This window comes from Labrus bergylta, chromosome 2, assembly GCF_963930695.1.
Source record: "Labrus bergylta chromosome 2, fLabBer1.1, whole genome shotgun sequence".
Lineage (NCBI taxonomy): Eukaryota > Metazoa > Chordata > Actinopteri > Labriformes > Labridae > Labrus > Labrus bergylta.
The window spans coordinates 23,834,764-23,846,782 of NC_089196.1; the positions used below are offsets into that span (position 1 = coordinate 23,834,764).

The following is a 12,019-nucleotide window of genomic DNA, read 5'->3' on the forward strand; positions in this document are numbered from 1 at the left end:
TGATAAACTCGTCTCTGCAGTGTTGGTGGGGATGACTTCCTGGTGATCCATGCACGTGATGATTGCTCCGCCCTCCAGGGCACCACACCGTACACTCACAGCAGCCTGGGCACACCCATCAACATGCCGTGGCTGGGAGGTCTGCAGACGGGCCGGGGTGCATCTGTGGTGAGATCTAAACCTGTGTTTGTATGTGATATTACCTAAACTCTTTATTTGCTGTGGCGCTCCTCTGCTGCTTCAAGTTATCTTTTTGATCTCTGTCTCACTCTTAAGGGCCTTTCTAGTTGTTTTGAATAGTCAATATGTGTTTTTGGACCAAACAGCTCTGGGGACTTTTTGAAGAGGAGCTATCCACTAGAGAGTTCCCTTAGAACTAAACAACTTGGGGACTTTTTCTACTCGCACCACCATTGTACCTACTCTACTCTACCTACAGGAGCTAAAAAGATTCCTTTGGACGGGCTTCTAGGAACTAAATTAGTTCACAGTTCCTGCGCTGCAGAACCAATAAAAGAAGGAGGGTTCCAACAGTTCTTAGAACTATGAAATAGTTCCTGCGGTCTGAAAACTCCAATTAACTGTATATTGCTTTAGCTGCTTTCCAAAGAAGTAAATAATTGGTTGGGCATGCCGGTATACGTACACAGTATATATGACATAATGTCAGGCGTAGTGACTAACAACAACATTAACTGTCCTGCTTAACTGTATTAAATAATTGGCTTTTTATTTTAATTCTGATCTTCAATAAATGAAAAGTTGATTTGAAAACTACAACAGCATTCTACTAATGACCATATTAAATTTGATTGTTAGTTGCAGCCGTCAGTTTTTGGTATCCTAACTTTTAGAAGCCACTGCTTCATTTGATCTTAGCACAGAAAGAAAAGTCTTATGACAGACATGGCTCAAAACGATCTAGTGTTAATCTCTCAAAGAAGCCTTTTTGGACAAGAAGGTAAACGTCTTGAAGAAAACTTCAACCAAGTCCAGTGCATTTTGAATTCAACTTCGAATTACCATGACGACCTGCATGACCCTGAAATGTCACAGACATATCCCAAAGTGAGCACTTGTCAACATTGTTTTAGTCATCTTTGTAAGGCTCTTTTTTTATGACAAACTTAAATTGTGAGTCATGAGGTTGTAAGGCGAAAATAAAAATGTGAAGTTTATTGTTGCATCACAAATAAGTTGCTTTTCAGAAGCCAAGTCTTGTTTGTTGGTTCATCTCTGTATGTTTGAGTTTTTAAACTCTTGTTGCTTTGGTAAGCTGCATCGTCATCACATTTTGAGTGTCTGAAACTGAAGCTGGATGACTGTTCACAGGATTACTGTCAGGATCTTAATAAATTGTGTTCTTAACGTTTGGGGTAATCTAAAAAACATAAACAATATGTTTCAGTTAATATGAAATAAATGCAGTTTTTAGTTTAACCGTACCTTGACAAACCAGCAGAAAGAGTCCTTGAATTTTCTGTAGAGATCTGATGATTGCTTTTGGTTCTGTATACTCATTATTCCATTTCTGGAATGGACTGGTGCTGTTTGTTGCTCTGGATCTTGCCTGCTTTGCACGTAAAGCAAAACCCTCAGAGCTGTTTAAAGAACTTGAATTAATAATTCATCTTTCTACGGGCTCAGTTTGCCAAAAGCATCATGGCTGCTAACATTAGTTTCCCTCATTGACTTACAAAGGAACAAAGATGTTGCTGACTGCTACGGCTTGTGAGACACCAGACCCAAACCCCTTTTTATATTTATGTTTTTTTTTATAAAAAGTAAAAGTCTGTTAACGTTGTTTTACTGAGAAGTCAGCGTTTGCAGCCTTGAGGGAGGTTGATTTGATTCTGGCGTTAGCAGTGTGTCTTTGAATTGAGCGCGTGTGAGTCATGTTTGTTGATATTAACCAGCTTACTCATTGCTCTTGATATGCAGACTGGACGGTTAGATCCACTCTGAATACTAATTATTTGAACAACCATACAGGCAGTGTGTTCAAGGTTGGAGCAGAATAAATGTAGAGACAGTGATAAATAAAATCCTTTGCTGACATTGTTGTTGACGTCTCTCTTTAACACCAAACATTACAAAGGGTAGAAATAGTCTGAGCCACAATATATCATTAAAAAAAATGATGGCATGTTATTTTAAGTTTATGAAACTTAAACACTGATTGGCCATGTACTCTGGTTTAATAATTATGATGACCTTTAAGTGTTTTCTGTACTACAGGTGGTTCTTCTTCAGTTCTGCACATAACTGTCATTTTATGGCACTTACATAAAAGTGAACAGTAATCGTTCTACATGAGACCGTGTAATATTTTAAGTTGCATAAGCCTGAATTAAACACTTAAAACACCCTTAAAGTGTTGCCATAGCTCACATCTCATGGTCCTTACCTGTACAGGACTTTGCTCACATGTCACATCCAGGGATTATTTGTGATATCATGTGACGTAAATATGGAATTACAGCCATGTGATTCCTGCTGGTCATACAGCCTTTCTGTTAAAGGATGGGCTCTTGTCATGGATGTCATTTGATGTTTATGGCCTCCTTGATCTTTTTTTTCTGACCCATCCGAGTTTGTTCCGGTTTGTGCTGTGTTCAGAAGATGAACATTCATTTTCTTGTCTAGTGTCATGGGATTTCATGCGTGACTCCGGTTTTGCTTCAGTTCAAGACTGAATCGTCAAGCTGACTTTGAAGTTGTAAATGAACATCTTTTACAATCAAATGAGTCTCAACTACTTGTTTTTTTTTTCTCCCTTGAAACTGACAGAAGGGTTGTTGTTTTTTTTAAGGTTTTTTTATTTTATTTATTTTTTAACTTTTTCTGCATTTAGTAGAGTGATAGGACAGTGGATAGAGTCAGGGAGAGAGAGAGAGAGAGAGAGAGAGAGTGGGTGATGACATACAGGAAAGGAGCCACAGGTCAGACTCGAACCCGCTTGGAAGACTTTAGCCTCCGCACACTAACCACGAGGCTACCTGCACCCCCATATAAAGGGTTTTAAAAGTTAACCTCTCAAAGCAAGAACCACAAAATCCAACTAGTGGAATTTTCTAGTTTAATTAGTTTCTGAATCAAATCAAACCTGAGCCCGAGCTCGAGGCTTGTTAAGCTAAAGCTAACCCATAGGATGTGACACAAGTCGCGTCCCCCGACCTTGATACCTGTTAAGGCTGGGATTTGAGTTGGCCTGTGAAGAAAAAGGCGTCAGCCACATTAAAATGATGCAGAATCATTCTCTGATTACTGAGGCAACTGATGAGGAAGTTACTCTTTTGGGGATTGACTAAATGAGGCTTTAAAGACATGGGATCAGTTTGGATAAACAGTCGTTACCCTCACAGATGTGAGTGAATGTATTTTTAATATGTGCTGTGTACTGTTACATAGCACTGTGCCTGTCCAGTGTTGGAAACAAAGACTCTTGACTTTGATAAGTTCTCCACTGTTTCTACTAACGTTTGCTCACTTGAAGTCATCTCCTCCTCCTCTCCCCTTTGCTTCTCCCAGATGATCAAGAGAAATATCAACAATGTGAGAAGAATGACCTCCCATCCCACACTGCCCTACTGTAAGTACCACTCTGATGTCCGTCAGTAGATTAGAGGGGTATCTGCCTCGTAAAGGTGCCAGTAGGCTTCATATTTCTCCTTTTAAAAAGAGCCTTCAGGGGATGATTACATCACCCCAAAAGTTTCTCTTGTTGTAGATATTTTTTTATAGTTCTTTTTCTTCTGGTCCCTTTGGTGCTGTTGGTTTAGACACGGCTGAGCGAGCGCTACATATCACAACTTGGTTTTTTTCCAGTCAAACAACAGAGTGGGGTTAGGTTGTGAGGTGTCGTGAGAACCACTTTTGGAGCTTGTGTAACATAAACATCATCATTTATAAATAAACAGATGGTTTTTTTTTGGGGGGGAATAAAGAAATTGCAAAACCTCATGTTGAGACCGGAGTGCTCCTGGAGCTGCCAGTAAGCCGCTCTGACGTCACATTTTCTTTTCTTCTAATTCCAGATCTGACCGGAGCTCAGGATGGGAGTGTGAGGATGTTCGAGTGGGGTCACTCCCAGCAGATCATCTGCTTCAGAAGTCCAGGAAACTCCAGAGTCACCAGGATACGGTTCAACCACCAGGGAAACAAGGTTAGAGAAGTCAAAATCACACCGCACAGACTCAGGACTTTGAACTATTAAGAACTATTTTTACCTTTGCAAACATGACTGCGCTGTGATTTGAGCCTGTCAGATTCGGCAACATTTTCACACCTCCTCTTTTAACTCTGCCATTCAGGCACGAACCACAGAAGGGGGGGGGGGGGTATTTTGGCTTCAGCACACATTGTTCCTCAGCTGAGTGATTCGAGCGCTCTGAACTCAAGGCGTTTGCCTCAAGCTAATAATTTCCTCAGATGTTCTCTCTCCTGTGCCAGTACTCGCTTATCTGCCTGTTCTGACCAAAATATGGAGCTATGTCTGCTTCTAAAATACAAGATTCCGTTATGCAAGATGTGCTTTGACTTATGGGAGATCATTTGAGCACAATCCAAATCACCTGAAGGGGATTGAAGGTTCTCGATGTGAGCAACTGAAATTTTGTCTTTCTCTTCTTAAATGAAGGATAATTCTAACTTAATTTCAGTAAAGTCTGATGTCTTCTCTGAATGTTTTTGTGCAGTTCGGTATCGTAGACGCTGATGGAGGTTTGAGTCTTTGGCAGACCAACACAAGCGGGAATGCACCCAAACCGTACCTGGTGAGAAAAACTTCACAAAGCTGATTAATGTGCTGCTAGTTTTCCTTTTTGTTTTAAGTTGGGTTTTTTTGTGTGTGTGTGTCTAGACCTTCCTTGTGTCCTCTCGCCTCCATCCTGTCATTCTCATTTCTGTTTACTCCTCTCCAGCTCCTCTATTACTGTCACTTTTGCTAACCGTCTTCTTTGTTTTCTCTCTGCCAGACGCTGCAGTGCCACAACAAGACAGCTCACGACTTTGTCTTCGTGGGCTCCTCCTCCCTCATTGCCACTGCGGGTCTTTCAACAGACAACAGGTAGAGAAGAATATTGTCTGTTTTAAAATATTTGCATCTGTTCAAATAAAATGCTTTGTCTTTTCCACTCAGCTCCCCCTTAAAGCTCATAACAGGGAAAATGATATTCCCTTTGATTCAAATGTTATAATGGATATTCATTTGGTTATTTTTTAACCTTACAGAAACGTGTGTCTGTGGGACACTCTGGTGACTCCTGGGAACAGTCTCGTACATGGTAAGAAGCAACAGAGAAAAAGCCCTTTTTTGTCACGTGTTTTTATTCATTTGTTTATTTTTGAGAAATCAGCAAACATTTTAATAAACAGGCACATTTTCTAATTTTGGTCATTTATGTTTCCACCATCTCAAATGTGAATATTTTCTTTTTTTTCCATTGTCGTATTTAAGAGTAAACAGAATTTATTTGGGATTTGGACTCTTATACTCTTATAAATAAAACTGTACAGAAGCTGTTCACTTTCTGACATTTTACTTACCAAATAGTAAATCATTGTTAGTGAAAATGAGAAGAAGAAGTCATTGCACATTTAAACTCTACATACTGTATATGTTTTGAAGTATTCTTTTTTTTTTTTTTTTTGGCACATATTTCTCCTTTTTTTTTTTCTCCTTGATCTCACATCCCTCCGCTGTTTCTCTCTTTCTTATCAGCTTTCTGCTGCCATGAGTCCGGCGCCACCGTTCTCTCGATGGCTCCCAGGCAGCAGCTCCTCATCACAGGAGGGAGGAAGGGCTGGATCAGCGTCCTGGAGCTTCCCCACAGGCTGCAGCGGCAGACCTTCCAGGCCCACGACTCGCCAGTCAAAGCCCTGGCTGTTGATCCCACAGAGGACTGCTTTATCAGTGGATCATCTGAAGGCAACATTAAGGTATGTTTGCTTTGGTTTGTCATTGAGCATCCCCATGTTGATTAAATTAGATAAAATACATCTAAAGAGAAAACTACGGATCTGTAATGGCATTTGTTAATGTTTCAAGTTCAGTGGCACACAGAAACCAAACAGTTTGCATGGTAAGAATAACTTTTTTTAGAAAATCATTAATTCTATAAAAGTTTCACTGGTAACAGTTATTCTATAAACCTTGACTTGGATTATAAAACCCTTTTGATGGTTTCTCTGCACAAAGTTAACTTGTACCTGACAGAACCTGCGGGGAGTTTAGCACCCAGGAGAGACAGTCTCTGCCTGTCCTCCACATCAACAATCAGATGACTGTTGCATTTATCCATGGAGACAGTGAGCGCCATCACAGTCAATCGAAACCAATGTCACACTTATGATTAACCACCTGCCCGGGACAACAGCGTGAGTGATGGAGAGCAAAGTGTAAGGTGAAAGTGGGGTGACACAGGGGAAGGCAAAGAAAAGCGTCTTCAAATGAACAGGCAGGAGATGTGACCGTCTTCTGCTAATATATTTCCAGAGACAGCTGCTCTTTTATCTTTTTGACTTGAATATGTTGGCGCAGATCACACAGCTGTCACTCCAAGGATGAAGCCACTGCAACACAAAGTCGCACACAAAAAAAAAATGGTGCAGTGCACAGCTGCTTGAAATTCAAATGACTTTCGTTCTGGATGATTGCTCACGAAAACCCCCCAAAGCTGTGCATGATGGTGCTCATCAGAAGTCATTAATTGTATATTGGCTGATTGAAAATTTAACATGGGTGTGCTGCAAGTTCATAAGATTTTCAAGTGTTTGATGCGAGCCCATGGGACTGCAAGATTAGCCAATATGTACAGACTTCAGTCAATGAATTAGCTTATCAAAAAATACAGCTCCCAGGCTGGGAATACAAATCAAACAACGCAAGTTTCTCAGAGCTAAATATGGCGCTCGATGGTGCTAACTGAAGGTGTTCATCTTTGAACACTGTTCACAAATATATATGTAGCTTTCCCTTAAGTAGTACATTTGTTGGGGACTATTTTCAACTGTAGATGTGTACCTGTGAGAGTGTGTAGCACGAGGGTTGTGTGTGCGGGATCAGTAAGAAACGAGTGGTACTTTTCACCATTTTCAGCAGGTTGTGATGCCTCCAAGAACTGAGAGCATGTTGTCCTGTTTCCACTCTAGCCACTTAAAATGCATCACAAAGAAATTCCACTTTTAGATGCTTTTACATAACTTATTTTAAGATTTTACTTCTGAGATATAGTAAGCTCCTGCACCTCTGAATTCTTGGTGTTTTAACAAGTAGGACCACACAAGCATTACCAAACCGATCCTCGAATACAAAATAACTCAGAGACGTTTTGGGTTGGCGTTCTCATTGAGCGCAGACCAAAAGGCCTTTTCGGTTCTGCAAACAATCGGAACAATTAAAGGCTCGGTAGTGAGCTTCAAGTCTGATTCACATGGCTTCTAGTTCAACAAATGAAGACTCATTTTTCTGTGGCGAAGATTTCCTATTCGTACCTGAAATAAACAACCATCCAGTCTGTTAAATAATGACGCGACATCACTTTCAGAATGTCCACAGTATCTGCTGCGATCCTGATTCATTACGAAAGTTGACTCATTATTGAAACTTTCCTCATATTAGATGACCGCTTGTGATTGGACAGATATGAATCATATGCATGTAGATTATTCTGGTTTAAAGTTTGTAACAGGAAAAGAAAGAGAATTGTCGTTGCTCTCTCTCTCTCTCTCTCTCTCTCTCTCTCTCTCTCACTCAAGGCCAGAAAACATTATGTATCACTCTTTGACAGTGAGCGTTCTCTGTAACTGTCTTTTTTTTTTTCTCTCGCTCATTGTCACCAATGACATCTCTTTATTTCTATACCTTCTACTCTTTTTGTCAGATTACCTTTCCTTCCCAGCAGCTCTCCTTCACACCTGCAGGCATCAAACTTCATCTGAGCTAACATGCCTTTCTCATTGCTTATCCTACTGTTGCTCATTTAGCTTCTCACGATTACAAAACATGCTTTTGCCAGCTTACAAGAAGACACATAACAATGGTTCAGATGTCAGCTGCTCCACATATATTCATGTTAGAGCAGTACAAAGAAACCATTAAATACATGTAAAATAATTCATACTTAACCTGTGCAAAAATGTAACCTTTACAAAACTTTGAATTAAACTCAAACAAACATTAGAATGAAACTAAACCTGTTGGCATTAACTAGTTAATCATGCTCTTTTGTCCCTTCAGGCACACTGTGGATAAGCCTCCTCAGTGTCTCCCTGTAGTCACAGTGATGGAAAGAACGACACTGCTGCGTCTTTGAACGTCTCATTTCACTCAAAAAAAAAAAAAAAAAAATCGATTGAAAAGTGATATCCACCTCATGACTTGGAACATTTCACTGTCCTGTCTTTTCACAGTTAATGTCCAGAAGGTCCTTACTTTATTAACCTCTTATTAATCACCTTTCAACATTTGAATTGTTTGACAGCCATAATAAAACCTTTAGAATTTAAAATGGTCCTATGGTATGAAGTTGCACAGCAGTATTTTTATGGTTGCTGTGTAAATAAAATGTTAAGTGTCCAAGAGAAGGAAGAACCTCTGCTAACTCTAAAATCATTTAATAAACTTTATCCCCCCCCCCTCTTCACCCCTCAGGTTTGGAGCATGGCCACACAGTCTCCGCTCTACAACTTTCCTAACGAACACGCTCGCCAGTCGCTCTTCAGGAACCTCGGCACGGGCGTCATGCAGATCGAGGTGGGACCAGCCAATCACATCTTCTCCTGCGGGGCCGACGGTACCATGAAGATGCGGATCCTCCCTAACCGCTACAGTGTTGTCAACCACAACAACAACAACCACAGCAACCTCAAGAACGATGTCAAGTACATCATATAGAAAGACAGACATAAGGTGTTGAAACAGTTTCATAATGTGAAGGGCAGTTTATGAAGGGGCAAAGTTTCTTAGCGCAGGAAATACCTGACTGGAGACGTGGCCATCATGGGTTGACTTTTTTTTTTTTGGGGGGGGGGGGGGGGATGATGCCGTGACAGAACAACAATGTGAAGTGTTATCAAACTGTTAATGAAGGAGTTAAAGATCTAAGAGCGTGTGATAAGATCCAAGGGTCCAAAAGTGATCACATCTGCCGTGCTTTGAGGGGGACACAAACTTTTAAAGCAGACCAAACACAGGAGAGCCTCTTCAAGTGTTTTAAACTATGGTGAAAGGCGGAGTGGGAACAGGGTAACGACTGATGGCACAGTCCATCAGAATAAACTGAAAGAGACACAAAAACCCAACTGGAGATTCTCTCAAACAAACTCAGTGTTTTTTTGTTTTTGCACAGAAAGCGAAGCTGCAGAATAGTGAGGAGTCTGTGGCTTTTCTCTTCTAAAGAAACACCACTTAGTTCATATTCCTTGAAGCCGTCGTGTTGGTGAAAGCTCTTGTGGAGTCACGGCTGGAATTTTCAGGTGATGAAAGAAAGGAGGCTGTGCATGCAGCGACTCGTAAAGGGACAATAAGAAATACCTGCAGAGTTTTGAACGCACCACAGGACAATGCAACATATTTGAACCCGCTCATCACAAAGCAGTAAGGCCAGTTAGCATCGTACAAAGCACAGCGTACCCCGTCACAAGGACTTGCAGCACATACTGGTGGTCTTTATCTGTGGTTGGAAGAAGCAGAGGACCACACTTTAGAAATCACAGGAGGTTAGATTCATATCAGCGTTATGTTTCAGGTCCAGTTCTATAGTTAGTCTGAGGCCCTTAGCCAGCCTGACTTAGAATGAACACAGCAAACTTAGATCTCACACAGGTCAAAGGATAAACACATCATATACTTTAAACTTTAAGGCAATAGTTCAGTTATTTTGCTTTCAGGTGGAGACGCTGTGTGAGAAAATGTGCCCTCATGTTTGTCTCTTAAAAGTGAAGTAGGAGGCAGCAGCTGGCTAGCTCAGCTCAAAGACTAAACAAACAGAGCCAGCTGTTTTGAGTCCAAGCTAAGCTAACCGGCGGCTGGCTGAGGCTTGACAGTTATCAGGCTGATGGAGGAGTGATGTCACTCTCCTCATCGAACTCTCCAATAGAAAGCGAAAAAAAGGGGAAAACTTCCCACTAAATTTATTTAGAAATGTTCCTTTAATCGAGCTTGTTGGAATTGTGGACGTGAATAGACGTTTGTGCCCAACATTTTCTCCGATTTCTACCTGACCGCACCATATGTCTCACTCTATTTGCACATAAACATTAAGCTAAATGATATGTAGAGTAATGCATATAACTATAGGAGGCTGGATTGAGGTAAAACAGTCAACACATTTTATAATAAGATAAGTGAATAGATTTAACCAGTGGTGGTATTATTGATGTTAAGTGTCCTTAATCTTTAAAATAAACTAACTTCTGCCAGTACTGAAGTACTATTAGTCCTGATTCTATTGATTATTGACACTAGGTTGCACAAATTAAGCTCTAGTTGATATGGCACACCATAAATAATACCTTTCTCTGTCCGTGTAGTGTTTTTCTGAGCTGTATAGTAATAAGAAGCTTCAGGACATGTAGCGGGAAACTTTGCTCTTGACAATGGAATAGGGGGATTTGGGGTTGGGGCGGTTGTACAAATTTTAATGGATACTCTTATTTTGTTGTGGAAACATTTTATTCCAGTAACGACGCACTTCCGTTTCATGAACTCTAAACTATAGAGTCACCTTCCATATGCACCATGGTTTAAAACCAAGCCTTTGAGATAATATTGTTTGCCTTGTTGTTCTCTTAATTTGACATTGCAGGCTTGCTCTTTTTTTTGCAATAATCATCAGTAATTAAACAATCTTTTTTTTTTTTTCCTGATAATTTCTTTCTTTACATATCATCCAAATGTAGCACAATGCCTTCATTTGATGCTTGAACACTGTATTCTTGGTTGGTGTGCAGAATGATTCGTCTTCCACAATAATAAGGAGGGCGTTCATTCAAAGTATAAAAGTTGAGTCTGAAGGAGGTTAATCTGTTAAGCTAGAAAACCCATAGAGCCACGGCGTGCGGCTGTAGGAAAAGAAAGGAACCTCAGCTTTGATTTGAGGAGAGAAAGTGAGGAAACGCTTTCAGATTTCATCTTCTCATTTATCACAATGATGTGTGTGTGTGTGTGTATATTTATATAAATCATAGACTAACTTCTCACAGTGACTGAATAATCAGAACAAGTAGTTGCAGATGAACAGTTGGTAACCACAAAAGCCACTTTATGAAGAACATTCTGTGTACAAATCAAGGTGTATGTTTGAAAGAAGTTCATATATTGGATTATAGACTGATGACGAGGCGGGATTCATCTCATCTCCTGCTTTTTTTTCTTTCCCTCTTAACGTTTTGTTTTTTCTCATGTTTTTCCTGAGGTTTGCTTGAAAAGCCACTTTCTTTGTTTCCACCACAAATCAAAGTGGAACATTCTGTGTACATCTGCAGGAATTTTAGAATAAAATCATTTTTTCAAATTCAAACGTATTTACTTCTACAGAAACCGGGGGGACAAACACACATTTTCTCGAAGCAGCTGCTTAAAAAAAAACAAACAAACAAAAAAAAAAAGACATGCCGTGGAACAATTGTTTTTAACAGCATTAGTGTGTCAGAGTGCAGTTAACACGAGCAGATGAAATCTCTTTGCTTAATCCAAATGAACAAAATCATTCACATGCAGCTGTTCCTTTCTTCCCTCTGGAATCTTGCAAATGTGAATTTGATCAGATAAGTCTAATTTTATAATGAAGATATCGTGTAAATCCATGTATTATATACAGAACATGTAATGATGTAATAAAAGATGATGTAACGAGTGCATGTTCCTTTTGATTTAAGAAAGTGTCACCTGTAGATTTTAGTCGAGCATTTTAGTAATGAACAAATATTTCCTGAAACACGAGGTATGTTTTGTTACATTCAGTGATTCTCTTACATAATACTCATCAACTGATCTCTTTGAGTGGTTGTTAAACAT

General features: G+C 40.0%; 1 protein-coding gene across 4 annotated transcripts in view; it reads left to right on the top strand.

Moving 5' to 3' along the window:
* Positions 1 to 11,858, top strand: part of LOC109981583 (dmX-like protein 1) — a 54,807-nt gene extending 42,949 nt beyond the window's left edge. For 2 of the 4 annotated variants that reach the window (XM_065949601.1, XM_065949614.1), the window contains 8 exons: positions 21 to 189; positions 3,532 to 3,592; positions 4,038 to 4,165; positions 4,698 to 4,775; positions 4,977 to 5,068; positions 5,233 to 5,285; positions 5,723 to 5,940; positions 8,654 to 11,858. In XM_065949601.1, coding sequence (XP_065805673.1) covers positions 21 to 189; positions 3,532 to 3,592; positions 4,038 to 4,165; positions 4,698 to 4,775; positions 4,977 to 5,068; positions 5,233 to 5,285; positions 5,723 to 5,940; positions 8,654 to 8,896 — 1,042 coding nt within the window. In that variant the 3' untranslated portion in view covers positions 8,897 to 11,858. The remainder of the gene's footprint in view (positions 1 to 20; positions 190 to 3,531; positions 3,593 to 4,037; positions 4,166 to 4,697; positions 4,776 to 4,976; positions 5,069 to 5,232; positions 5,286 to 5,722; positions 5,941 to 8,653) is intronic. The other 2 variants (XM_020630428.3, XM_065949616.1) reach the window with 1 other exon arrangement.
* Positions 11,859 to 12,019: the final 161 nt, after the last annotated feature.